Source organism: Sparus aurata, chromosome 21 (genome assembly GCF_900880675.1).
Source record: "Sparus aurata chromosome 21, fSpaAur1.1, whole genome shotgun sequence".
Classification (NCBI taxonomy): Eukaryota; Metazoa; Chordata; class Actinopteri; order Spariformes; family Sparidae; genus Sparus; species Sparus aurata.
The window spans coordinates 24,615,358-24,642,820 of record NC_044207.1 but is presented as its reverse complement, the minus strand read 5'-3'; the positions used below and the strand labels follow the sequence as shown (position 1 = coordinate 24,642,820).

Below are 27,463 nucleotides of genomic sequence, written 5' to 3'. Positions count from 1 at the left end.
GCCTCAGTCTACATAAAATCAAGCGAATACACGAAGGCTCGAGGGTGTTTTTCCCTCGCTGGTCTCGTTCTCGAATCATCACATCCAGGTGTTCTGTGATCAAGAGCGATTTCAAAGCACGGACATGCAATTGTCAGTCTCTAGGGGCGGCCGCAGCCCCCCCCCCCCCCCCCCCCCCCCCCCCGCATCCGCCTCAACTGGCTGCCGACCATTTGTGTCACATCAGTCCTACGCTCCAGACATCAAAGCGACTTTTAAACTGCGATCAGATGACTATAACGAACATGATGCAATGGCTGCCACCTAAGGATTCCATATGCCAGCAGGCGTGCAGCGCCGTTTCTCGGTCACCGCGCGCAGGAATTCGTTTTCCCACGACACCGCGTGACATTCCTCGAGCAGATTTCCACCTCGTTGTCACCGCGTGCACGATCGCTCATTCACTCATATGATACAACTTAGGGGTTTGGCACTGAAATACATTAGCATTTCGGAATATATTAGCATGCCCAAAGGGAACTGCGCTAACATTGATTACAAGTAACCGCATGCATTTAGAAGCTGCTCTGCCTCTGATCACACACAATATGCCATCGCTACACCCTCCCCCCCCCCCTTTCACACACACGCACAAACACACACCTTGCCTCGGTGAGGCAGTTCCACCCCCTGCCGCGAACCAGGTGCCGTGATATGATTCTCCCTCCCTTCACGCATGCTGACACACATGCATGCACACAGACACGCACACACACACACACACGCATGAGTTCACGCGCACACATACACATGCATGTCTTCAAAGGCAGAGCTGTGAAGCAGAGGTGACAGGTCTCTGGTTCCATGCCATCCTCAGCAAATGTAGCGCTAATTGCCATTCCCCCACTGTTAGGGAGCAGCGTGGCTCCAACATGGGGGCCATATGGACCCCAAGATGGAGTCATCTCCTGCCCACCAGGAGGATCATGGGAAGAGATCAACCAAGTGGCGTTCACTGTTGCAAGACACCTGAACTGAATTTTACAGGGAAGCTAGCGGAGTTGGTCGTTGCCTTTGCGCATTCAGCTTCAGCGTGAACTCTGTATTTTGGCAGCTGGGCACAGGCGCACATAGAAGCTGGTGTTGTTAGTATGACAGCTGATTAGAGAGATGAGAGATTTGAGTGTGACACCTCTAATGATCTCTATGTCTGATTGACGGGCTAGGCATGGCTCCAATTCACACATCTCGCACATCACAGAATCGAGTCCACATACAGCCGAAAGGGTCAGCGGGTCGGACCCACACACACAGGCACACACACAGGCACACAAATGTGCCACACACACACACACCGCTCCGCTAAACGTTAGAAAAGGACTATTTGCTTCCATAAATCCCTCCTGTGACTTCCAGAATATTCTGCTATTATGTTGGCAGTAGCAGGGCTATTTCCTCCCACAGTTAGCCTGTCATCAGGGTATTGTACTGTATTGTTTGGGAGTGAGCCTAAATGGGGCCCTTTCAGGGGTATTTTCAGGTACTTTCATGGAAGAATGGAGAGGATATTCATATCACATTTCAGTTTTTCTATCGCTGAGCAAACACGGTTTTGGACAACACACAGACATGCCTGCGTTGACACACACACACACGCACGCAAAACACACACCGGCACTTCCTTGCTGACCCGAACGAGCGAGTCAAGTACATTCCAGCTCCCAGCGATTTCCTCCATCTTCTCCCAACAGACAGGATCCCATTACAAGCGCCTGGCTGTTATCTCTCGCACAGGCAGCGGCAAACATTGTAGTACACGCTGCGAAAGGGAACGTCCTACATGTTTCCAGAAGGCATCTGCATTTCTGGAACAAAAAACATCACTAACATTTGAATGAACTTCGCAGCGCCCTACCATCGCTTCCAAAAAAAACTGTGATATCAAAAAAAAAAAAAAAAAAAAAAGCGATTTGATTAACCTGCCGCACTAAACGAGGGCAAACAGATCAGCCCGGATTTCTTAAAGGTGCTGGCACGCAGCAGCAGGCTCCTTTAATTGCCCTCTCACCGATCCATCTCGTGATTATTGGCAATTATCTGTCAATTAGCAATGTGCTGATGTCACCACGATGTGAAAGGCAAAGCAATCAGGGGCTGTTAGCGTAGAAATGGTCGCCCATACTAATGACCCCATCGCACAGAGGACCCTGTGTGTCAACGTGTGTGTGTGTGTGTGTGTGTGTGTGTGTTTGGTCCAGTAATCTCCAGTGTGACTGTATTGTTCTCAGTGGAACAGGCCTGTCAACATCGCTTCATGTCTACACTACTCAATTTTCTTTTTTGGGGGGGTAAGGGGGGCTCTCAAATAGGATACGTATGCCACTCAAAATGACCTTGACTGAAGCACATTTAACCCTCCAACCCCCCCCCCCCCCCGGCTCCTTACAGCCCCCTTTTCCACCCATCGCCCCAGTGAGGTGCCCCATTTCTTTGAGTCATATTAAACGTGTAAAGAAAAGTTCATGTAATATAACTGCGTTCTGATAATTGCTCTATTAAAAATGATCCGTGCTTAGGGAGCCGGCAGACGGAGGTCCTCAAAGAAAAACCACAAAAGTTAAGATGATGTTTTGAAACACGGCCAAAAAGCAATCAGAAGTCCTTGAAGCGATGCACTTTCCTCACTTTAGGACACCGTTCCGCAGGGCAAACAAAGGGTCTGTCCCGTTGTTTGCCCTGCTAAATACTCACACGGAGACATAAGAGATGACAAATCATCCTCGTATCCGCCGAACGCAACCAATCCATCAGGCGCAGACTTGCCTCCTCAAATAAACAGAGGACGCTTACGACATCTGTCATTCCCTTCCTATGCTGTGATCCATGATATGATCGCGACGCTCATACGTCCGGGACGATTCACAATCAATCTTCAGAGCCATGGCAACAGAGAGACAGTGTCAGACCGAGAGGGAGGGGGAGAGAGAGAGAGAGAGAGAGAGGGGCTTCTTGTTTGATTTTTGTCTTTTCCGCTCTTTCAGACGCACCGTGACCATCCATCACGCTTCTTTTTTTTTCTTCCTCTCTCTTTCGGGGGCTGGCGCATGATGTTTATCAGAGGAAGTAGATTTTCGTTGCATTACCTGAGCCCTCAAATTGATTGAGAACACGTGCGGAAACACAAGTCACTCTGCACACTTTCTCAACATCTTCACCTGTCAATAATAGCTGGGAGAAAGTGTCCTCTTTCAGCCAATCATTGCCAGGTGTCTGAAAGCCCTTTTAGAGGGAGCGATTGAGTGATGTTTTTTTTTTTTGTTTTTTTTCCAAGCTGGTTGAATCCGCCATCGCTCACAGACTCACACAGCGACCTTGTCAGGAGTTGTTACCGTCACACGAAGAGAGCTTTACACACGTGTCTCTCTGTTTCACCTTGGGTAAGGTAAGTCCACACGTATCAAGTGGTCTTTATAAACGCGATAAAATGGTGTTTGGGGGATTTTTTTTTTTTTTCCCCCAAAAAACGTCAAAAGCAAATTTTCTGACCTTAAAAAATAGCATAAACTGGCACCAGGTGCGCTGGTGAGATTTTAATAGAGCGCCCTTTATTCATTCACAAAGAGGGGAGTCGTTAACACACGCACTACTTTGCACACCGGATGAAAGAAAGCTGACACGGTCACACGCACGCAAGGACCAAAACTAAAAAAAAAAAAAAAATGACTCATGATTTCATTACATGGTAACGAGAAGTAAAATAAAAGAACTCTGAGCCTGAGTCTGTCTCACAGTGGCCTAACACACTCACGCACAGCTTTTAGACATTTTCAAATAACAAGAGACGGTGTGCCACTGCGGCCCGAACCTGTTTCGACGCTGAGCGAGGACGGAAAAGACTAAAGCTTTGGCAAGGACAATAAAGAGCCCGGGAGACGGTCACACTACAACAAATCCCTGCATGACTCTGCTTGGCCGGCTGCTTTTGTCAGGATACTCGTTTTTGCGACTGCTATTACACAATCGGCACGAACACCGCTGCAGGTTGGAACGCGTTGTATCCACCTGAAATTGTGTTTTTTTTTTTTTTTTTTTGGTAGGGACTGAGTAATGTGCTTTATTCGAGTGTGTTAATGCTGAAATGATTCCCCTTTAGTGGAGGGAAAGAACACACGGCACACTCTCTGGAATAAGGGTGAAAGAAAGATATTCGCCTTTTTTTTTAGGGCGTGGACGTCGTTATCTGACACAAATTCAGACATATTATTAGAAGATTTATCACACGGTTGGAAGAATAACTTTATGATAAGTTGGAATAAAGGGTCAAAAGCTCACACTAACCAAAGTCTGAATGTGCTCACGACGTGGGGGACAGTCCAACAGACATCATGAATCACTGGATGGGACTAAAAAAAGGGAGATTAAAACGATGATTCAGCGCCACGGTTTGGCCGCACCTTACTGGGAACACGTAGCGTTTTCGATGAAATCGTGATAAGACAGCGTTGGCATCACTGTTGGCACGCTTTCAACGTAAATCATTTTTCTCGTGTTTAATGTAATTGGTGCAGTACAGGAAGTCGTTCTGGAAAATATTTATAAAGTGAAACTTGGACCCAGATTCCAAAACAGTTGAGTCGTGCTGTAAAATGTAACTAACAACAGGTTGCAGTGACAACTTGCAGAACCTATTTTGACCTGTACTCAGTAGTATACAGTACAAAGACACTGGCCTTATACTCCCCAACTATGGGAAGGCATGTCTATAACCTGCGACTCTGGAACAGCCTGTCAGACTGCCGTTAAATGAAATCTTTTAGAGCTACCTGTTTAGATCAGTATCTGTGTAATTTGGTTTATTCTAATCTAGCTGCTCCAAGTTCCACTGCTGATATTGTATTTCTTACAGCCTACATCATGTACCGTTACTGATCATCTTTACTGTTTAATTTCACTATATTGTGTCTGTATTGTTTTATTTTTTATTGTTTTGTCAAGCACCTCGTATTGCGATAGTGCACACACGTCCCTGTATGAATAAAGTTTGTATTGAACATACACGCAGTCTCATATTGATACAGAGCGCTGCTGGCGTCAATCTCGGAAATGAGGGTCTATTTACAGAAAATATACGTTTATCAGTTTGAAGATGACATGAAACATCTTTCTGTTCAATTGAAAAAAGGTTGCAAATCAGTCACATTTAGGTTTCATTTATGTTACAGGCATGGATGCCATACTGCTAATGACGAGAAGCATGAGCACACACCACACAAACACACACACACACACACACACACACACACACACACACGCTCTCTCTCTCTATGTGATCATTTGCAAACATTTATTTTAAGTATCGCATTCGAACACACATCGCACGCTTCCTCTCCAGTCAGGCCTCCAAAACCCATTTATCATTCCCCGAGCCTGCAGTACAGACCCCGGGGCGGTGCCGGCGTGCGCCCCGATGGAGAAACGTACGGTAAAAAGAAGTCAGCATCGGATATTATACATTAACAATCTCACCAACACTTAAATGTCAAGTATTTGTCTTTTGATATTGTCAGAAATGTCCCTCTTAAACTGACGCGGCACGCTTGTAAAACACAGGCAGGGGAGGAAAAAAAAAAAAAAAAACGCAGCGCAATTACATTCAGCTCGCCTTAGCCGGGACGTTTGTCATCCTGACACATCATCGGCTGAGTGCGGCGCGGCCACGCCGTAGGAAAACGTGTGCATCTGAGCGGGCACATCTGTTCGCTCGCGTCCGCGTTCCGCTTTACTTTATTTAAAAACTACCTGCCTGCGTTTGCCATATGCGCGTACAGTACACTCCATCAGTTCATTTTTCTCCTCGGTCCGCCCTCCGGAAAACGGGGGCCTCGACTCCGCCCAGACATCACTGTCAATCTGATGAGTGGGTGTCTAACAGTGTGTGAAGCTCACATCAAAGGCGCGCCGCTTTAAATGCCCAGCCTTGGGAGGAAGCGGGGGGGAGAAGATGGGATGAGGAGGGAGGGGACAATCGGAAAAAAAAAAAGGCATGGATTTTTTTTTCTACCGCTCAGTGAGCCCCATTAGAGGACAGGTTGGGTTTCGGAGGAGTGTGTGACTGAGACCGCCATGCAAACTAGTCCAATCAAGGCATCCGTCACAGATGAGACTGGTGGTAAACTCAACAAACGAGCTCACACCGGTAGCAAACACACACAAACACACACACACAAACACACTTACCCTGACTCGCTGCGCCAAACAATCTTCTCCACATCATTCATTATAGCTGAGATTTTCATACAAACAGCAAATCACACTCCCTACAGACATCCAAGGAGATGTGCACACGCACACACACACTCAAAAGGGGCTGGATGTGCTTAGAGGTTAGCAGCCAGAACCACCAGCCTCCTCATTAGCACAAATAAGATCGTAGGCAGATACAGGCCCATCCTTCCCTCTCTCCCTCCCTCTCTCTCCCTCTCTTCGTCCCACTTCGCCTCTGTTCTTTCTCACAAATGAGTCCTAATCCTTGTCCTCTGGCTCGCCTCTCACCGAAAAGAAAAAGCACATATGACTTGCATGAGGACGACGCATAGGAAGGCCACACCGTCTTCTATATGTGGGAGGCTCTCTGCGTCTTCTGAAAAGTGCACGTTGGGTAACACTGAGGGAGATTTATGACCTCAGGATGTTTGGTTTTGATTGGACCTCAGGTTGCATTCAATTAAACCGGGTCCCGGGCCCTGAGCGTCATAACTATTCATGAATGGGAGGGGGAGGTCAACGGGCCGACATGGGCCGGGGATCAGTTTGTTCGTTCTGCTATTAATATGAATACAATGTACGCAAACTAGGAGAATATATTCAATCAAACTGAATATTAGATAAGAGAACAGGCTTGAATTTTAAACCGTACAGCTTGATTTCTTTTTTTTTTTTTCTCCACAGGACAGAGCTTAAAAAGCCAGACACACCACCTTTGACCTTGGCTCTTTTAGGGAAATGCCTCCCGCACCTCGTCAGTCTTCTAGTCGCACTGCAGCCAGCCGGGCGACCGGGCTGCTAGATCGAGATGCTGTCCGCTCATTTCCCCATTACCCTCTGTGCTTCAAATCAATAGTTAATTACCTCCAAAAAGCTCTCTTCTTATCCAGCTAGAGGAGTGGACGGCTGGGGCAAGGCGGAAATTTGCCTGGCAGAGGGATTTTTAGGGTTACGCGGGGTGAAAACGGTCCTCTCACCGCTACTACTTAACTTGCCCACCAGTGTTCCTCTCAGAAGCTGCCGTTCCGTTTTTTTTTTTTTTTTTTTTGCACCACGCCGCGCCGACACTTCATTCCTCTCCACCCGCCGCGATTTCCATTCCTCATGCTAACGCGGAGACACACAGCGAGGGCGCAGATATTCATGCGCCGTTTCCCTCTATCTGCCCCTCACTTGCCAAGAACCCGATGCTTAATAAGAGATTACATTTATGGTGAGGGGCAAGGGCAGGCGAATGGTGAAATATGTCCACATGTCCTGAACCTGGGAGAGGCACTGACTCTAACTCATTAATAATGGGACAGGCCCCAGGCCCCGGCCCTTAGCTCCCCGTCTCTCCTCATTTCCGTTCCACACATCAAAGCTCTGTGTGTGTAAGGCAGTGTGTGTGTGTGTGTGTGTGTGTTGGGCCTCTTGCACATTCACATCTGCGCATGTGTGTGTGTGCTTGTCAGTCCCTGTGAGAAACAGCCTGTGGAGGAGCCGGCTTTTATTTAATCAGAAGTGGAGCAGCTTCCACCACCATCCGTAATTTCAGCCCTATTAACGTTCTGCCTTTAATTCCTCTGAGCGCCGGAGACGCAGCATCCTCTGGGCTGCTGATTCACTTAAAATGCAAAAAAAAGCACTATGAACTTGTTTTTTTTTTTTCTTTTTTCCCCCCATACAGTAGCCAGTTAATGTACTGTACGTTCAGACTAAAGAAGCGAGGGATTTGCTGAGTAAACACGCTGATAACGCGGAGAGTTTGTGCACATTTACCTAAACCAATATCCCTTATCTCATGTTTGATTGTGCGCCCTTTAAAAAAAAAGTTTCCCACGATTTGAAAGTCGCGATCGGAACAACGCTGCGCCGAAGCGTCACGCCTCCTCCTCTCCCTCTCCTCAGTCAGCCCTGCAGCCTGCAGCCCTTAAGCCTCGCAGCCTCAGGGCTTAAAAGTCAAATCAGATCACTCTGGGTCCGGCTCCAAAAACAGATCTCATTATAACAATCATAAATGAAGCTCTTTGTTCTTGGCCCAACAGTCTCTTTACCCTCTTCCTGTTCCTGCCAATGCTGCGTCTATTACGTCTTCAGGAGGACAGGCTTGTGTTTCACATTTTTCTCCCCTGTAGTAAAACCCTATAATGTTTCATAAATGCATCTGTTCTTAACTAACAAAAAGTGCACGGGGGGAAAAGGCAGGTGAGGGAGGGAGGGAGGGAGGCTGGTAGAAACAACCAATTATTCCCTGGAAGGAAGGTTCGAGAGGTGGGAGAGACGGGGTGGTAGCTTGCAGCGACTCTAAGGTTTAATTAAAAGGTATTGGAAAAGGAAAGAGAACAATCTGGCAGACAAGAAGAAACGGCCAGGGAGTGGAAGGCAACAACAGGCCTTTGTGGAAGTGGACAGGCCGGAGCTGGTGTGGGGAGGGAGGGAGGGAGGGAGGGAGGGTCCGGGGTGGACTAGAGAGGCCGAGAGAAACACTGGATATGGGGCTGTAAGCACGGAGGCCCCAGTGGAAAATAAGACCCGATAATCAATGCTTCCTCTTCTCGCCTCTCAACTCAACAAATATCAAAGAGGAGCCCCTTTCCCACTGACTGAGCAACTGTCACCCAATCTCTAGGACAGGTGATAATGGAGGGGGGGGGGGGGGAAAGCCTGAAAGACAGAGAAATAATGAGAAAAAGCACATTTTTCACACCCCCGTCCCTGAGTGGTGAGAAAGCTGGGTCACTGCGCCCAATCAATTACTGGCATCTTCCTCGAGGTGTGGCGAGGAAACTTTATCTCCAAGTTTGCGCACATCGAGCCTCGGCGAGTTTTGAGGACGTGGGCGTGTGCGTCTGTGCCCATGTTGTGTGTTTGCCATTAAACGGGAACTGGCTCCACCGGGAAACAGATGACTCACACAGTTTGAGGTTGAACCGTGTCACGAGCGTCACCCGCTCTCACTCCTGCGCTCTAATGTGTTTCGCATGTCGCTGATGCAGCGGGTCCGCTTATCCCCGAGATTGGACGGATAAGGGCCTCGGCCCCCTCGTCCCGCAGCCAGCCACCTGCTCCGATAAGGGCCGAGGAACGAAGCGAGACGGGCGGAACCTAACACTGCTCGATAGCATCTCCGCGGCGAATCTGCGCCGACAAGAATGTGTGGAAGACACTGGGAGACAACGCGGTAAAGAATGCAAAACACCAGCGAGGCGAGAAAACAAGAAGTCGGGGACACACGAGGACAAACGGATACGCACAAACACACGTACAGTAGGTACAGTGAGTGCGTGCCGCTTTATCTCCAGCCTCCCTTGATTCTACTCACTCTCGCGCCGAGACGTACACAAAAAAAAAAAAAATATGCACACATGCATACCAGCCCCCAACCTGCATCCACCATCTGGCCTTCCCAAAGGCTCAGATGTCTCTGGGGTAAGGTGAGCTGTGAGGGGGGGACTCTGTGTTCATATGTGTGAGAGAGAGAGAAAGAGAGAGAGAGAGAGAGAAACGGAGCCAGTGATCATAATATCCAAGAGAATACATACTGCAATCTGTGCGAAACCACATCGTGAAGGAGAAAATCCTGCACAGATCACAGATTCAGGCCACAGCGCCCGCATGCAAGCACAATGCTTTGACAGAAGAAAGGAGAGAAAAAAAAAAAAGAAAAGAAAAGGCGGCACAACACATTTACAGCACTGCAGGTACACGAGCTGCAGGCAGGGCTTTACACTGGGGGTCGTCATAGCTGGCTAGGCCGCGTAAGCGCACCTTAACGCTGAGCAGTCTTTTCACTGTGGGCAAAATAAAGCCTCCATTATGGGATGAGGCCATGTCTGCTGCCCCTGCCAGCTATAATGGCTTTAGCACTCTGCGGACGACACAGGCACCCAAACGTACAATACACACAACGCAGTACAAAACGAGTGGAAAATTGAATTCTACTTCAGGTGGTCCCCGGTCAGCAGTAGCGCTGGCGGCCAAAATACACTCGTGCACTTATTTGAGCACTCACGATCGGCCCTCGGCCCACGGGCCTTGCGCCGCGTTTACATTTCCATTCTTCTCCCCTTTTTTTCTAGCCGTTTGTAATGAGAGAGCAGAGGAAAGGAGCAATCTTGCATTCACATCCATTAGAGACTCAACAGGACTCTTTTCACAGGCTGTCTCCTCTGCACAGCTGGCGAGCTCACACACACACACACGGGCACACAACTTACATCACCGAGTAGTAGAGAGTTCTTAACTCAATACTACACAAGCCTCGCAGAGCCCGGTCTGTATCACTACGAGCTCCGTTTACACTTTTAGATCTAAAGGAGACGTACTGGCGCTTTTTTTTTGTTTTCTTCCCGTTACTCACCGTTTTATATACGAAGGGTCCTTGTGCATGTGAAACATCTTGAAAGACATAAAAAAAAGTCTGCATAAACAGAAGCTCCTCTCTCCCACAGGAATCCCTGGTCCTGAAACGCCTCGTCAGTAGTCCGGCCTTTAATTCATTGACTTCTTGACATCACCCTATGTCACCATGTCATAATCCATCATTTATGCCTTGGCTCACAAGAATTGATTTAGCACAGCTGCTCTGTTGTTGTTTGCGTTGCTGGCTCAGGCGCGTGTGAGCTGACCAATCAGAGGAGTCTGGGTATTCAGGAGGAGATGGGCCTTAAAGAGACAGGAGCTAAAACAGAGTGGGGGAATACAGAGCTGCAGCACTCGACAGTATGAGAAAACCGATGTGTTTTTTTGAGCATTAAAACATGTAAACCTATTCTAGTAGTAACCCAGAATAAAATTATTAACATTAAAAAGAACATAATATGTCTCCTTAAAGTCCAAGACAAGCAAAGGAGAATTACTTGAGCCTGCTGGGCCGACCTGCGGTGTGTTTCAAACCAAAAAAAGATGCGACTTGCCTTACGCTGCCAACATGCTTTTCTGGTTTAAAAATTAACCAATAACAGCACAGTGAGGAGACCATTTATCCAATCAGGTGCACGAAGGGGTTCATGTTGATGTCTGAGTGAAGGCAGGGGGCTGTCCATCGTCCACTGTCTACCGCTACTTGAACTGACGTGCGTCTCACATCGCATGCAAATGCATCTTGAACCAAACGTAACCACAATGCATTGCAGCGAGGTTGGAAGCCATGCGTCGGCTCTGCAGGCTGCGACTACACTCAGAGTCAGTCTTGGCAGACTCCAGAATCCTGGGGAGGAGGATTCGGACTTTGCTGCACTGCGAGGTCAGACCAGTGGGTCGGCTGGGACGCAGTGTCTCTGGAGCAGAGTCATGGTCTTGGCTCGAGGGCACTACAGCGGGGCAATTCAACTCTCTGTCCTCTAACCTCTCCAATCAATACGCCACTCAATGAATGTGTTTATATAACAGCGTGTGGTTCTGACCACCTTAACTCTTAACAGATGCTCAAGCTATCGGTGTGACTGTTTACTCAGGAAGCTACAATATTCTCCGTTCCGTCCACTCGGCCCTCCGAGGATGAGGCATTACCGTAGTACAGGTACTTAACACGGCGTCCGTAGAGAGTGGTTACAGCACATTACTAATGTTCTCTTATCGTACTCATGCTAAACGCGGCGGCTGCTTTACCCCAGTGCAGCGTGACGCGGTCCGTGTCAGATTACGGAGACGGCACAGTGTTTGTTCACTTCCCCGGCCTTGTTAGATTGCGCGCCCCTCATTTGTAAAACACGCGTGCGGCATCTTTTTCTCAAACTCGCTGACCTCCCCTCCTTCTGTCTCTCTCATCTTTTTCATCTCCCCCGGTCCCCGTCTACCTTTCAACCGCTGTTTCATCCCCCCCCCCCCCCCCCCCCCCCCCCTCCAGTACTCTCCCCTCCCACTCCAACCACACAGTTCCAGGCCGTTAAATGAGCGGGCTTATCTAAGCCTAATTGGTTTAAGGGCAAACAGAAATAAGCAATGGCTCTGTAAGTAGGGGAGAATTACTGCTGCTGGTGGCGAGAACCGTCCGCACACCGTGGAGAGAGCGAGCAACGAGAGGAGGGGAAAAGGGGGAAAGGAGAGACAAGAGGGAGGGGGGGAGGAACGGGGGGAGATTCAGTGAGGAGAATTATAAGCGGTGGGGTGAGAGATAGAGAGATGAGGGAAGGGGAGAGGAAAGTAGACAGAGACGAGGTGGAGGTGATGGAGGGGGGAGATGGAGAGGGGAGACAAATGAGGGAGGAGCACATGCTTCTTTTTCTAATGGCATGCAAATCCCCCCCTCTTCACTGTGCTCTCTGGGAGCCCCGCGCTTTGGGTCCGACTGACCCTTCACTAACTCGTCGGCGCGGAATGCACTTCTGCTCGCAGATGTCACGTCCTCACGGGCGTCCAGAGTTCGGATCCGACAGCCTCCAAGTTCTGTTAATCGACTTTGACACTGCTGTGGCCCCTTCACTGAGACACACAAACACACGGTGACACACACACACACCGCTGCAATGCTCAGGCTTCAACCCTCCATCTCATTTTTTCCCGCAATGATCTCGATATTTTTCGCAGAGTGCTTCCTCCATCCCACAGTTCATCGGTTCATCAGCGATGTGACTGTGTTTACTACGAGTGCGTGCGTAGGAAGATCAAAAAAAAAATAATTCATTCAATTCGATCGCAAGTGTGTGTGTGTGAGTGTGTGTGTGTGTGTGTGTGTGTGTCCATATGCTCAGCACTGCTCCTAAAGTTACAAAACACACACAGATCTCTGCCGACACAGTGTGATTATCAGCTGATTTGGGGGGCTGGTAATCAGATTAAGGGTGACAGGAAAGGTGGGGATAATGTGGTCAATGGCTCCAAACACACCCCAGTGCACACACACACACACACACACAAAATCAAAGAGCAACAGATTGGAGTTCAGATCAGTGAGGATTTTAACCTGCCCATGGGACAACCTCTTTCAATTAGCGGGCCCAAAACAAGGAAATCGCTTTCATCCTTGGGTACCGAGGTAACTCGGGGGGCCGTCTCCCTGCCCATCTGCTTCTTCCTCGCCCCATCTTTTCGGAGGAGAGACCCCACACCCCTCTCCTTTCTGGGAAATCTCACCCCTCCCTCCCCTCCTCTCCCCTCCCTCCCGTCCTCCGCTCATCTATCTGAATTGACATTTCTGCCGCCGTCTCACGCTGAGCAAACATCCGAAACCCTCAAAAATATCCATCCCCGCAAGAGGTAGCAATTTTAGGCCCTGGGCTGAGTATCCGTAGCCGTGTTGAAATCTGATATAGCGCAAACAAGAAAGCCACCGCCGGATTACAGAGCACAGCCCGGGCTGGGAGCAGTCCGGGTGCAGGGCTTGTAAATGATTAAAGAGAGAGGCCGCGTGTGAGAAAACTAATTCTTTTTTAATTGTGCTCCTGTGCCGTTTAGGGAGCGGAGAGACAGACAGGCGTGAGACAGACAGGCGTGAGAAGCTGGCGTGTGTTTTTATTGGAGAGGATGAGCTACTGGACAATAAAAAAAAAAACATGACAGAGGTCACTGTATATCCATGATGCTACTGGGAACATCCATCCGGCAGCCAGTGTGTGAGGCTGCAGCCCGGCGTTCGGTCCCCGGGGTCCCAGGGCGGAAATGAAAAACATGTTTAACTGAGGAGATGTTTGCTGCTAGTAGTGGCTCTACTGGTGATGAGTGTTTGTGTGTGAGAGAGAGAGAGAGAGAAAGAGAGAGGGAAATAGGAGGAGATGCAGGAGGACAAAGCCAGGGAGAAGGGAATGGAGATGGATGAGGAGAGAAAACACAGGGACGGACTGAGAAAAAGAGGAGAGGCAGAGGATTGCTTTCTCTTTTCTTCAGAGGGGGAAAAACAAGAGTGGCGGGTTTCCAAAAGTCAGGGAGAGGAAACATTTTAGCACAGATTACAAATCCAGGTTACTGGGAGACTTCCAATCAGTGCAATCCACAACCTGAGAGAGTTGTCTCTGCTAACCGAAATGCCACGGAGTGACGCTCAGGGGGGCTCGGCGGTAATAGTCTTATAAATGTGATTTAATGGGAAAACGTGACGGGAATCCTCCTCCGTTGTAGCCCCGTCTCGTTTCCCAGTGAGAAAACTAATTTCTCCGGGGGGGATAATGAGAATCTGAAATAACACAATTTACAGGAGCAGTCTACGGCTGGAAAGGGGTGGAGGCGAGGAAAGGCTAAAGGAGTGAGGAAAACGCAGATTTGAACGCACAAACGGACACTTGTGAGCGTTTGGACGCATTTATATAAAAGAGCAGAGAGTGTGAATCTTCACATGGACCGGCGACATCGGTGACAGGCAGCGGCGGCGGGAGCCTCCGCCGCTCCGGCACCACCGCGGCGATCTGCTGCTGATCCACGTGTATGTCATCCCCCTGTATCCCGATGCCAGAGGGGCGCAGCGCTGCCCGACAAGCATCCCCAACACACAAGGCGCAAAATTCTCCACACCTTTCACAAGAAAAAGTAGAATCCCGAGCTGTTTCTTTTTTTTGTTTTGTTTGTTTGTTTTGTTTTGTTATTATTTACCTTCCATCGCAGAGGACGAGACGACCAGCAGCACGCATAAAAGCGCAAACAAATCCACTGTCATGGCAGAAGGGTTAGTCTCCACAGCCTGTCCCCCAAATAAACCAGGACGCACGGCGCGCGTCAAAAACACAGAATCCCTCAGTTGTCAGAGCGGTACTCCAGCAAAGATAGCCCGTGTTGTGAGTCACATCTCAAGCCGTAGTAAACAATGTGTGACAATCAGCGCAGAGGAGCGGAGTGTGAGGGGCTGAGGGGTGCGAGGAGCAGTGGGGGGGAGGAGGAGTTGGTGAGGAGGGAGGGAGGGGGGGGACCACCAGACACATCCTGCCCACAGCCCCATTAGAGCGCCGGGGCCAATCACCGACCGGGAGCTGCAACTCGCTATCCAATCAGCGGCCCGCCGCTCCGCCCACCTCGCATTGTCAAAACACCAAACTTTTTCCTTGACCTATTTGAAGCTTCGTCCGCGGCTCTGAAGGGAAATAGCGCCGCCCGTCGGCCGAGCGAGGCTCCTGCAGGCTCCGAGCACACATTAACAGTCAGCCCTGCTCCCGTGGGAGACGACCCACACGGCTGTGTACTCGCTCAGAGCTCCGGTTCAAAATAACGTCGAACACTTCAGACTCTGTGAGGTCCAACACGCCTGGCTGACTCACTCCCCCTGGTTGATGCTGTGTGCTTGACATGATACTGAGGATTCAAATTGTATTTAAAGATAATTATTATTTTTTTGTTAATTTTATCATAACCACATGGATGTCTTGCACGGAAAAGACAAAGACCAAAAGTCAGTGGAGCTGGTGTTTGACTCCATTTTCACTGCTCAACATCATCCTGACCCCCCCTCCCCCCTCCCCCTCCATGCTAGTCATCCACCATTCATTTGTTAAAACGTCTGGAGGTCTGGCGCCCTCACCTCACCTCACCCTCCCATTATACTCACACACGTCCAAAACCCCATTTGCAACGAGAATGTTCTTTAATAGCTTTAGCAAATTTCAAATGCACCTCCTAATGACATTAAACAGGCATCGCACATCAGCTCCCCCCGTCACCCCCCCCCCGTCACCCCTTTTGTGTGAGCGTGTGCCGCAACAGATGGTACACACAATGGGCCTCTCCCCGTGGGGACACACAGAGGACCGAGGTCTGCCTCGGCAGAGGAAGGGGGCAGTTGCTGCCCCATAGCCCAGAACCATACACCTGTCTTGGGTTAGATAAGTCCCCGGAGCTGAAGAATTGGGATGGAGCTGTTAATCTACAGCCTGAGTAGGCCGGGTTAGACCCGGGGCCACTGGATGGCCTAATACTTCAGCGCTGTCCCTTCACAGCACACTGGCCCAGATACTTTTTACCTGCTTTACTTTTTTATGGACTTAATGAATGGGTTGAACAGAAGGGTATCAAGAATGTTACGTAGCGCAGGAATGAGTCCTAAAACACAGATATAAGTTGGAATTTCTGCAGCTCTGGTTCCCTCGTTTTGAGGTCGACTCTATTTGTAATGGGTTCAAACAAAACAGTTCAGTCAGACGCCTGATATGATGTGCCCAGATACTTTTTACCTGCTTTACTTTTTTATGGACTTAATGAATGGGTTGAACAGAAGGGTATCAAGAATGTTACGTAGCGCAGGAATGAGTCCTAAAACACAGATATAAGTTGGAATTTCTGCAGCTCTGGTTCCCTCGTTTTGAGGTCGACTGTTTTTTGTAATGGGTTCAAACAAAACAGTTCAGTCAGACGCCTGATATGATGTGCCCAGATACTTTTTACCTGCTTTACTTTTTTATGGACTTAATGAATGGGTTGAACAGAAGGGTATCAAGAATGTTACGTAGCGCAGGAATGAGTCCTAAAACACAGAAATAAGTTGGAATTTCTGCAGCTCTGGTTCCCTCGTTTTGAGGTCGACTGTTTTTTGTAATGGGTTCAAACAAAACAATTCAGTCAGACGCATGATATGATGTGTGTGGTTAACACAGAGTTAAGAGGTTTCATAAAATACATCGGTGAATACCCCACACATGTCACATGTGTTGAAAAAGACGATGGCTAACAAGTGGCTGAATGAGACTACAGAGGATGTCTGGGACATTATTATTATTATCATCATTAGTATTATTATTATTATTATTATTATTATTATTATTATTATAGTAATAATAATAATAATAATAATGTGGTCATGAGAGTATGTGAGCAGGCGTGCAGCAGAGTTCTGGATATATTTGGACTTTCTTGAGGATTTTTGGAGGATGGACCTTGAAAGTCATTAACTCTCTGCAATCTATTCTAGATCTAACTTGACAACCTGTCATTATATCATTTCATAGCGCAGTGTGTAAAGCACAGTGATGTAGGAAGCTTAGTGTTGCCGATGATGAAGTTATGCAACCGCCATGAAGCTTGTTTGTAGCGTAGCGCTAACGCCTCTTACTTCCTGCGATTGCCTTTACGCTTACAAATGATGAACGGTGCAACATGTGAGCAAAGCCGCCTGTCCAATTCATACAAATACAAGACAAACAGGAGGCAGCAACTCACTGCGGTGATCACTAACTGCTGCTAACTGTAGCTGCCTTTAGCTAGTTAGCTCAGTTTAGCGTGCAGTTAGCAACTTAACTCGGAGCTCAAGATGGGCTAGTTGGCCAGCATGCTAACGTCAGTAGATATCTCTGTTATAACGTCAAAAATATTATTTCTTCACTTTCTGTAAATTATTGTTGTACATTTTTGCATTGTTTTCAACTGAATCTTCAAACTTGCTGCTTTAAAGTTATCGTCATCTGTGGATATTATCTTGCTGAACAAAACATTTCAGTATCATAAACTTTTCACAGTTTGTCGTGTGTAATAATAATCCACAATCAAACTAAGAATCTCATCTTTTTGCCCAGGGAACTGGGAACTGGGGCGATCCCGACTTCCAGGCCTACACAAACATGTCATACATTTCACTGAACACTTACTACGTGTCGCTCTTAAAGAGGCCACTCTTCACTCTTAAGTATGTGCAGTATGTGTTGTTCCCCCCCCCGCCCAACAAGCCTGAACTGTGTTGCAGTGCATCCATCCTTTTCCGTCCCTCTGCGTTTCAACTCCTAACCTTTAACAATGACAAAAATCAAACGCGCTGCGAATGAAAAGTGACTCACACTTAATAAATGGTCGTTCCGACGGTGGCAAAGGCCAGCAGATGAACTGGGGCAGACACAGTGCTTCAGGAGCATCAGGCAGCGGTTGCTAACTTGGGAATGCGGTTGATGAGAGCATTTGTCATTTTTAATGGTGTGGCGAGGAGTGGCGCTATAGTGTGACATGGCACAGCACAGCACAGCGCCAGCCCCCCCCCCCCCCCCAGTGCTGGCTGCTACGCGATGCCCTGCGATAGCCACCTGGCCTTATTTTTCACCGGGGCCAGTCATCATCACCTATGACTCCACAGGTCATCCTCCAAATACAGGAGCAGCACAGAGCAATCTGTCCCCGTTTGCTGTCCACACCCTGGGGGAGGAAGGAAGGAAGAGTACGAGGGGAGGTAGGAACAATAGTGTTGCTGCTGCAGCACATCCTCCCTCACAATGCAGACAAAACCGCTCGCATACAATAACACACACACACACACACAAAAAAAAAAAAATGTGCACGCAGTCGCTCACCCACACAGCACTCTGATAATGATCCACACAAAAAAACGCACAAGCACTTGCCTACTTCAGCTCAAGAGCCTCAGCCCAATACCAATACTGAGCCCAAACACATCGTGGAGAGCCTCTTGTTCTCTCTGTGGCCTGATTTCTTCTGTGCAGTTAAGCCTGCGAGTGCAGCATCCCTGCTCTGTTTTGTTTTCTTCATTCCCCCCTTTTCTCCACTCGAGACCAGATTCAAGGGGAAATAAAAACCTCTGCAGCGAGGGGGTTATTCTCTGACTTGTGTTTGATTAAATGTTTTTCCATTTCTCCGCGTTCCGTGATCTGACCCCGAAGATATTGCGCTTTTGACCTGTAAACATCCAAGCAGCGTCTGCCTCTCCGTGACCAATGTGCCGTGACCTTTACGTTTCTCCTCCCTGTCTCCTGTTTCCTGATTCCTGGAAAAAAAAAAAAACAACAACGCACAGTTGTTGTGTTAGGAGTCAGACAGGAAATATAAAATGATGTGTGGTTTGTTCTGAGAACAGAGAGGACCTGCCGTAAACAAGGAAGACCTTTAAGGAAGAAAAGGCGGGATGCATTTTATGGAGAGCGCAGTGTTTACTCACGCTCATCATTTAGATATGTGATGCCAGGAGTTGGTGATAAGGAGACACACACACACACACACACCAGACGGAGCCGGGTGATTGTAATGGAACAGAATGAGAAAGGCAGGCACGGAGAAAAGAGAAAGATGTTTCCCAGAGAGCAGAGAAGCTGGAAAGGTTTGTCTGGTGATGAATATGAATGCATGAAAATGAAATGCCTGAGTCAATATGGAGACAGTGCAGGGACCCAGGTGACAGAGGAGTGCAGTGCTACACCCACCCTGGGGGGATAGACTGGTTATTAGGCTGGGCTTTAGCTTCATCCATCTTCAGGAGTCTGGGCGCCGGCCATCGACAATATGAGCACAGAGCTGGGGCTGAATACAGATGTGCTCTGGACCAGTGTTTCCCCAAATAGAGGGGTCAGGACTCAGTAGTGAGTCCCAGCCACGGTCGCACTTTCTGGGTCACGGCTCAAGAGAGGCGCTGGAAAATAGGTTCATTGTGGGGGGGGGGGGGGGGGGCGCAAGAGGTTGGTTAAGTTTGTCGCGAAATGTGTTCTGTGAAGGCTGCACAGGCAAAAGGCCGCCACAAAGTCACGCCGCAAGAGTGCAGCTCTGAAGACAGTCCTCTTCTGTGTACTTGGAACGCGGACGCGAGGAATTCTCGCCGCGTACTAGCCGGTCGTGTCCGTGAGAAGTGTCGAGGTGAGTGTTGTGCTTTAGGCGAAAAACTTAAGAAGAAGAAGAAGAAGACGAAAAAAAAAGACAATAAGAGGTTTGTGTGAGTCTCAGGAGTAGAACAAGTCTCTGCCAGTAGGTCAGACAGGGAGAACAGGAAGAGGAGCTAAATACAGCACTCATTAATCTGCCAATGATGCCAAGACTGATGGTACCTGTCCCCCGCTATCTGCACACAGACGCCTCAGAGACATTCATTGCACTTCTCTGACACGGAGCGACACGTGGAGAGACATAGCTGCAGAGGAGCGAAAGGAAACAGGAGTACGGGCCTATAAAACATGAGAATACAGCACATGAACACACCTGTACGCACGCAAGGGCGCGCGTTTAGTTCAGTCTTTGCGAACGAGAAGAGATTACACTCCATTTCTCCTCGCCGAGACGCACTGAGTGCATTATTTGTTTTAAGTATCGCAGTTTGATTAATAAGTCGTTAGCTCACGTCGGCTCTGTTGAAGATTCCGAGCTCTTTAGCTACCATTAATCACAACAGGCACAATGAGGAGATTCTGCTCGGCGCTGACTGAGTAAGAGCATCATTACAGCTCGCTCTTTGTCGAGTGTGTGCACGCATGTGTGCGTGTGTGTGTGTGTGTGAGGCAGAGCTCGACTGCGAGTGTCATGTTCCGGCTCGTGTTTACTCCTTTTGCATGTGTGTGCACGCACCCAAATGTGTTTGCAAATGCGGTGCGGCTGACTCAAACGCAGGATGATGGATGGTAGACTGGTGCATCCCTCCTCCTCAGTCACGCCATAGTCTGTCAGCCCACCGTAGGGTTTTTTCTGTTGCAGACGGCGTTCTAGCAGCTCCGGCACCCGAATCCATCTCTCACCAGTCCCCGAAAAACACACAAATCACGCAAAAAAACCCCAAATGCCATCCAAAATCGTCCGCGAGCACTTCAACAATTCACTGATTAATTATTTGTCTTGATGGTGGATGGTGATTAGGACGCATTCATTTCCCTGTGATTAGGGAATCTCTAATCACAGATGAGGTTAACAGGGTTCTCGTTGGTTCACCTATCGCAGCATTTAAGAAGGTTTCCTATTAACCGCGAGGCCTTGATCCCCCCCCTCTGCTGCGACACACCTTTCGAATTATGCTCAGCCTCCGTCTGGAGGTGCCTTGACAACAACAACATTTGACACATGGTAAATTGTTTCTTTTCTTTTTTTTTTTTTTTTTTGTCCCCCTGAACATGTTATCACGGGCTAGTCGGCTGGAGAGAGGCCCATAAAGTAGTTTTCCGGCTACAAAAAACACAACATTCAGGAGGTGGACTTGTTAATGAGGAAAAACAAAACTAGCCTGACAGCTCATCACTTTATGTCAGCTTCCACTGACAGCCCATCCCACTCGCTCCCAGCGTCTAGTTGTTTGTTTCGCAGGGACACCATCAAAATGCATCCCCCCTCCCCGTCTCCCTCCCCCCCCCCCCCCCCCCCCCCCCCGACCTGTCTTTTTTCTCCCCTCCCTGGCCTGTGACAGATAGTTCAGTACAATCTATCAACCCCTCAGCCAGCCTCACTCAGGGCCTGGCGCTTTTGTCGAGCCCACGTATGGACGGACGGAGCGCACACACAAGCGGCTCGCATACCCCGGGTCCGTCACGCTAAATGGGATAAACATCTGCCGGTGGAGAGAGAGAGAAAAACGGAGGTCAAATCAATCTGCCCTCTGTCTGCCATACACTGATCCCCTGTCATAGGGTGACCTCTGCAAAAAACCCAGCAAATGAAACTGCAGTGCTGCATTTGAATACAAAGAGTGCGACACTTCAGTCGGGCTGCGGCGCAGTGGAGGAGAGCGCACGCTGACGGATGAACTCGCCGATGGACTCGAGTGTTTATGTAGATCATCATTTGTTGGACCGAGACAATCATGCAATTTTTTTCATAATGACATCCAGTAAAGCATCAAAATGTGACTTCCTGGAGAGAGAGAGAGTAGACAGCGCCGTCTCATCTCAGTGACATTAAGCTTCCAACCTAAAGCGTCAGTATTGACAATGTTGTCGATTTAAAAACAATTAAAAATACAACAGAGCTTTACAGCTAGTAGTGTAATACTCCTTGAAATACATGCATCTACTCATTATTGGGAAAAGGTGTACCTTCTGTAAAGGAAGTCATAATATTCATCTCTTATTAGCATACAACCACTACAAAGAATCCAATTTTACATTTAACAAAATTACGACACATCTATAATGTGTTATACTGCGAATGTAGTGCTGAATAATAATAGTTATAAGCACTTCATTAATATTCATAATGCTTTATAACAAAGATAATAAGTTATTATGACGCCGATGTCTGTAATGAATTAAAATTGCACTCATAATGCATCATCATGCGCCTAAAGTTATCAGTAATTATAAATATCCACAATGATTTATAAGAATGATCACACACTGTGAAGCATTTTATAATGATTTACAAGGTCAAGCATCAATACCATATGATTGTGTGGTAGTGTATTGAAATTCTCATAGTTGTAATACATTATAATCACTATTACAGTCTAATATAATGCGATGGTAAGTTACTGTAAGTCAGTAAAGGTTAATAAAGTCACTGGGCAGTAAACCAGGCTAAAATGTGTTGTGTAAAATCAGACTAATCCATTATAGTAATATTAATAATGTGTTAAATTAATTGGTGTAATATTGAGAGTTATGATTATCTCATAACGTGTAATGAATAGAGTTGTGATAACTATAGTTATATGGTTCTATAGGCACATTATAACACATTATACAGTAAGTCTGTTCATAAAAGGTTAAACTGCATTATAGACATGGACATAGATAGTGAGATATAACTGACACACATTGAGACATGTGGTTTTGTAGTTAGTACTGAGGGAACAACATGTTAACAACAAGTGCATGGAAGTGGTAATATATTGCAGTCCATCGCCAAGTGTTACCCAAAGGGTTGGTTTGTCTGAATAAAAAAATTATAATAATAAAAATATTCTCACTTGCATCTGTTGGAAGATATTTTGTTTTTGTTTGACCAGATGTGGAGATGAATGCAGTATCTCTACTGAAGATGAATGGTGACTGGAGGTGAACGGAATTGTGTTTATCTCACAGCGATGAAGAATTACTTTGACAAAACTCAACAGCAGCAAATCTATCCTGAAACAATCCACACATTTCGATGCGAACAGCCATAAAATGAATGGCAAATGAATAAAAAGAACATTCCTGACAGTCATTTGCTTCACTTCTAAATGCTCGTATTATTGATTGGCAGTAATGCAGATAGAAACAACGCAGGGAGCCGGATAAGTAGCAGTGGAGGTTGCAGTCGCGAGGACGGAGTGCGATTACTCAAAGCCTCGGTGTGCCTGTCCCTTTAAGTCTGATTAATTTCATTATCTGAGACTGATTCAGTGTAATTAACGTTGTGTTTGTTTTGCTTTGCGCTCCTGGATAGTCTTTTCTTATTACATGCTTTGCCTTCTGAGTGTTGTCGGTTGTGATTCTGTTTTGTTTTTTTGAATTCACTGTCGTTCCGTGTTCCAATTGGTGGCTTGATTCTGCACCACACAGTAGTTCTTATCATACTACTTTAGTGTGACAAATACAGTCACACGCAAATACAGTCTTGCATACATTGCATTCACAATCACACACACACACACACACACACAGACGTACGAATGGCGTCCGTGGTTCTGGATCCGATTGTTGGCTGTGACAGCAAAAAAAAGGACGAAAGGATTCATAAAAAGATGCACGAGCCATCAATAAACGTCAAATCAGTGGTGCTCAATGCTTTTTGCTTGGAGGACTGAAAGTGTAAAATGATACTTGGCGGTGGGACAACAATGCACTCGGACATTTATTATTTAGATAATGACCTCATTCAACACGTACACACATCTACACAACAGTAATCCGCGCGCGCACACGTGCGAACAAACAATGGCGCCGAGTTAACACGCCGACCTTCCGATATTAACACTGACCTTTGAAAGCAATCTTTCCTCCCAGCATGCATCATCAGATCAATAAACATTGCTGCCAGGTGATGCTCGGAGCATTATCGGCCTGTCGCAGGCTCAAAGATAGGGCACGCGTGCACGCACGCACATTCAGACGCACGCAGGAGTGCAACAAAGCCCGTGTCAAATCCTAAATGTCAAAACCCCGTGCCGCGCACAGAATGTGTGTTCCGTCAGTAATTACCACAGTAATACACAGTCTCAAAACACTATCACTCAGCATTGACTTGTTGACCATTACTAATTGTTAATCAGTGTTTTGTGTTGTGTGGTTAGAAGCAATGGGAACAAGTGAGAAAAAAAGCAATTAACAGTTCCAATCTCCTCCCCCTCACTGTTTTACCCCCTTCTCCACATTTATTCCTGTCAGTTTTTTCCCGCCTGTTTTTTGCCCTGTCATTTTTTTTAGTCCACAGCCCGACACATAAATGCAGGTGGCCTCGGCCGTCTCTCTCTGTTCTTGGTTCAATCTCCTTACCCAATCAGAGGCAGACCCCATTACCACACAGTTTCCTAGTCAATGATTTCTCATTTAGACCGCACTCCCCAGATCCTCAGCTCATTGAGGGCTTGATGGATGGCCTGTCGTATATGCATATGTGTGTGTGTGTGTGTGTGTGTGTGTGTGTGTGTGTGTGAATTAGAGTTTTACCCCTACCGTGGGACAACACAACTCAGGCTCAATCTTATTTCTAATTTTTACCCCCACTGCTAGTTTTTGAGTGCCCCAGTTGCCCTTCAGAACAGTTATAAGGCATAGAGGTTGGAATCTCCCTCTATGAACTGGGAAAACCCTTCAAGACCCTCATTTGTCATCAGCTGCTGTCTACGCCATTTATGTAAAAAGACGATATATACTCAAAATGACATTTTTCAGGTGTGGCGATTCCTCTTGCGTCACTGCAGCGATCGCGGTATTGTCACAGTGACTGATGTCTGTTGCACATGTTTAACCATCACCTGTCAGTAGAAGATGTACACTACCGATTGCATGAATGCTAACAGAAACCTCTGACGCACCTATATATAACCCATCAAAAACTATGATTATGCAGTGTAGTTCCAATCCAAAATAAGCTCTGCCCTTGTAATTATCACTAAACTAAGCTATTCTGACATGTTGTTGGACAAACTTTCCAAATCATATTAATTTTAAATGCCCCAGTGATCCAGATCTGCTGCAGTATAACTAATGCTGGCTGGCGTGAAGGCGGCAGGATGAATATCATATTCTCAGGTCGCAGTAATACAGAGTCAAATCCTCTGTAAAGAGCACATTAACTCCGATCACACAACCATCATTTAGCCAAAGGAGGAGCTAACCCTGAAAGTGATGCGAAATTCAACCGCAAATGCACCGTATGCCACGGAGACCACCGGAAACATAATTAAGCCTTCACCTGGGTCTACTAATTTTCCAGGTTCTTTAATTACAGAAACTTTTGAATCACAAAATGTCACTGTTTACTTCAGCCTCGCAGCTTCTGGTGAATGTCCCACAAGCGCGACTAAGATGTTAGAAGTTAATGTGGTGTCTGCTTGTTTTTTTGGTGCAGCGGTTCATCTCAAGGACTTAAAGCTGCAATGTAACGATTGGCCACTTGTTGAAGGTCACTCCAGACAAACAGGGGGCAGCACATCGCCAGATTAACGACTCACTGCTGCTCACTGGGCTCTTTGCTTCAGCTATCTTTAGCTTCGTGTTGTAGTAAGCTTGCCGTGCAGCTGTAGCCTCATCAGCCGACTGAATCTGCCCAGACCGAGAGTCGGGGAGTTCGAAAGTTCGGGGCACCGGGGAGTGTTGGTAATTACACACCACAGGCAATGGAACCAGGCTCAGCGGCCTCCCAGTGAACACAACGGGACCAGGACCAAACATAACCAGAGGCCAGCCCGAAGAAAGGAAAATACAATGCTGAGGTTATTTAGCGGCTCTGATCTGGACTCTGACTCAAGGGACTACGGCATACGTCAACAGGGAGCAGGAGAGACCAGAAGTTGAAAAAGCCGCAAGAGGAAGATGGTCACTGGAGATGAGCAAAAGCAGGCGGAATATTTTTTTTTTTTACATCTAATAACTTAATTAGTTAATGCTGATAAAAAAGGGATTATTTCAACCAAAAATCGAGAAGTATTTGGTGAGGTTAGGATGCAAGGCAAGGCAATAAAAGTCATCTTTCACCATCGTTCAACGAAAGAGAGAATGACCAGGTTGTACGTTCCCGTTTAATACGGAAAAAAATACTATAACTATCATACTGTTTATCGATTAGACTTACAGGCGCCCTGTGGAACTCCTGTGTTGCGCTGGAAGCCGGTTGTTAGTGGAGAGAGAGCAGTTAGACGAGGCACTAAGATCATAACTAAAGTCACATCCTTTGGACTGACTTAAGGAAAATCCGACCAGATAGAGCCAATTAAAAAGGCTGAGAGAGTTCGTGAAAAATCAACTGAACCTACTTGACTATCTAGTGTTACAAAGTTAGCATGCTAACTTCAGTAAGACATCTTCACGGCGCAGTACATAGACGTTGTTGACATAATGTCAAAACTGGTATATCTTGACATTCTGTTGCTATCGTGGCCATATCTTAAACAAGCCGACTGTCTTTTTTGTCCTCCCTGATAAACAGAGTGACAAGTTCGACAGATTGGCCTCCCCCCCACCCGAGCACGAGCCACTCCCAGCTGAACTACAGGAGCAACATGACAACTGAGAAGGTCGGGGGTCAGAGGTTGTTATGGATTGTTACAGGTCACAGAGGATGGCTCGAGTCCCGCGGGTTGCTCAAATGTCAGCTGGATTCACAAAGTGTCATCAGGAATCCTCCCAAGCAGCTGGAGAAAGTGTGTTGACACGGTAGCGTTTGTGGTAATTATGAATTTGTGGTCTTTTCCTCCCTCTGTGTGCAGCACGGGGGGAAGGCATGGCTGGTGGTAGAGCACTGCTGCTTCCCGGCAGTGAGTGAAAACTCATCCTGTGAAGCCAAACAGCACTTGATTTACTGCTGCTGCTCCGGCCATGCGGTGATGCCACAGCGCCACCTGGCTGCTAAGGTACGGCACCGCACTTAGACACGGTCAAAACATGAGCCTCGCAGAGTCAGACAGATCAAGAAATCGAGAGGAGATCGCTCGGCAGCGTGCCCATAAATCTTGAGCTGAACCTAACAAATAATGTAAACATTTATTTGAAACGGTGTCTGCAGAAGAAGCTTTTCTTTCTTTATCTCTTTATCCGTTATTTAAAAAAAAAAAAAAAGTCTTTGTAATGTAAAACAGCGTTGTGACAGGGAAACAAAACTGAGCATCTAAAAAAATAAACACTTGAACACACAGAGAATGTGAGGACATCGTCTTGTGTCCACGGTGAGATTCAAAGTCAGTCCCGACCTTGTTCAAACTTTGGTTTGTTAATATTAATGCAGTCTGCTAATGTGAGTGACCTCATGGAAAAGTCTTGAACCCAGAAATCAATTGCAATGCATTTTTAATGTGGTGAGTAAACAGTCATTTACTATACAGTATCTTCTCCTTTCAATTTGCGCATTTTCTTATTGTCGAATGGAGTATTTAAGACACTGGACATATCTGTAACCCTCTTTTTCCTCTCTCCCCCCCCATCCTCTCCTTCACTCAGGCCTCTCTATGCTCAACCATCCTGGGACCTCTCTCTCTCTCTTTATCCTGCTTTCGGTGCCT

At 47.2% G+C, this 27,463-nt stretch overlaps 1 protein-coding gene across 2 annotated transcripts in view; it reads right to left on the bottom strand.

Annotated features, from left to right (window-relative positions):
* The window catches only part of ephb1 (EPH receptor B1), a 175,502-nt gene extending 160,479 nt beyond the window's left edge, over nt 1–15,023 (bottom strand). For both annotated transcript variants that reach the window (XM_030402437.1, XM_030402439.1), the window contains exon 1: nt 14,749–15,023. In XM_030402437.1, the coding sequence (XP_030258297.1) occupies nt 14,749–14,812 (64 nt within the window). In that variant the 5' untranslated portion in view covers nt 14,813–15,023. The remainder of the gene's footprint in view (nt 1–14,748) is intronic.
* Nucleotides 15,024–27,463: the final 12,440 nt, after the last annotated feature.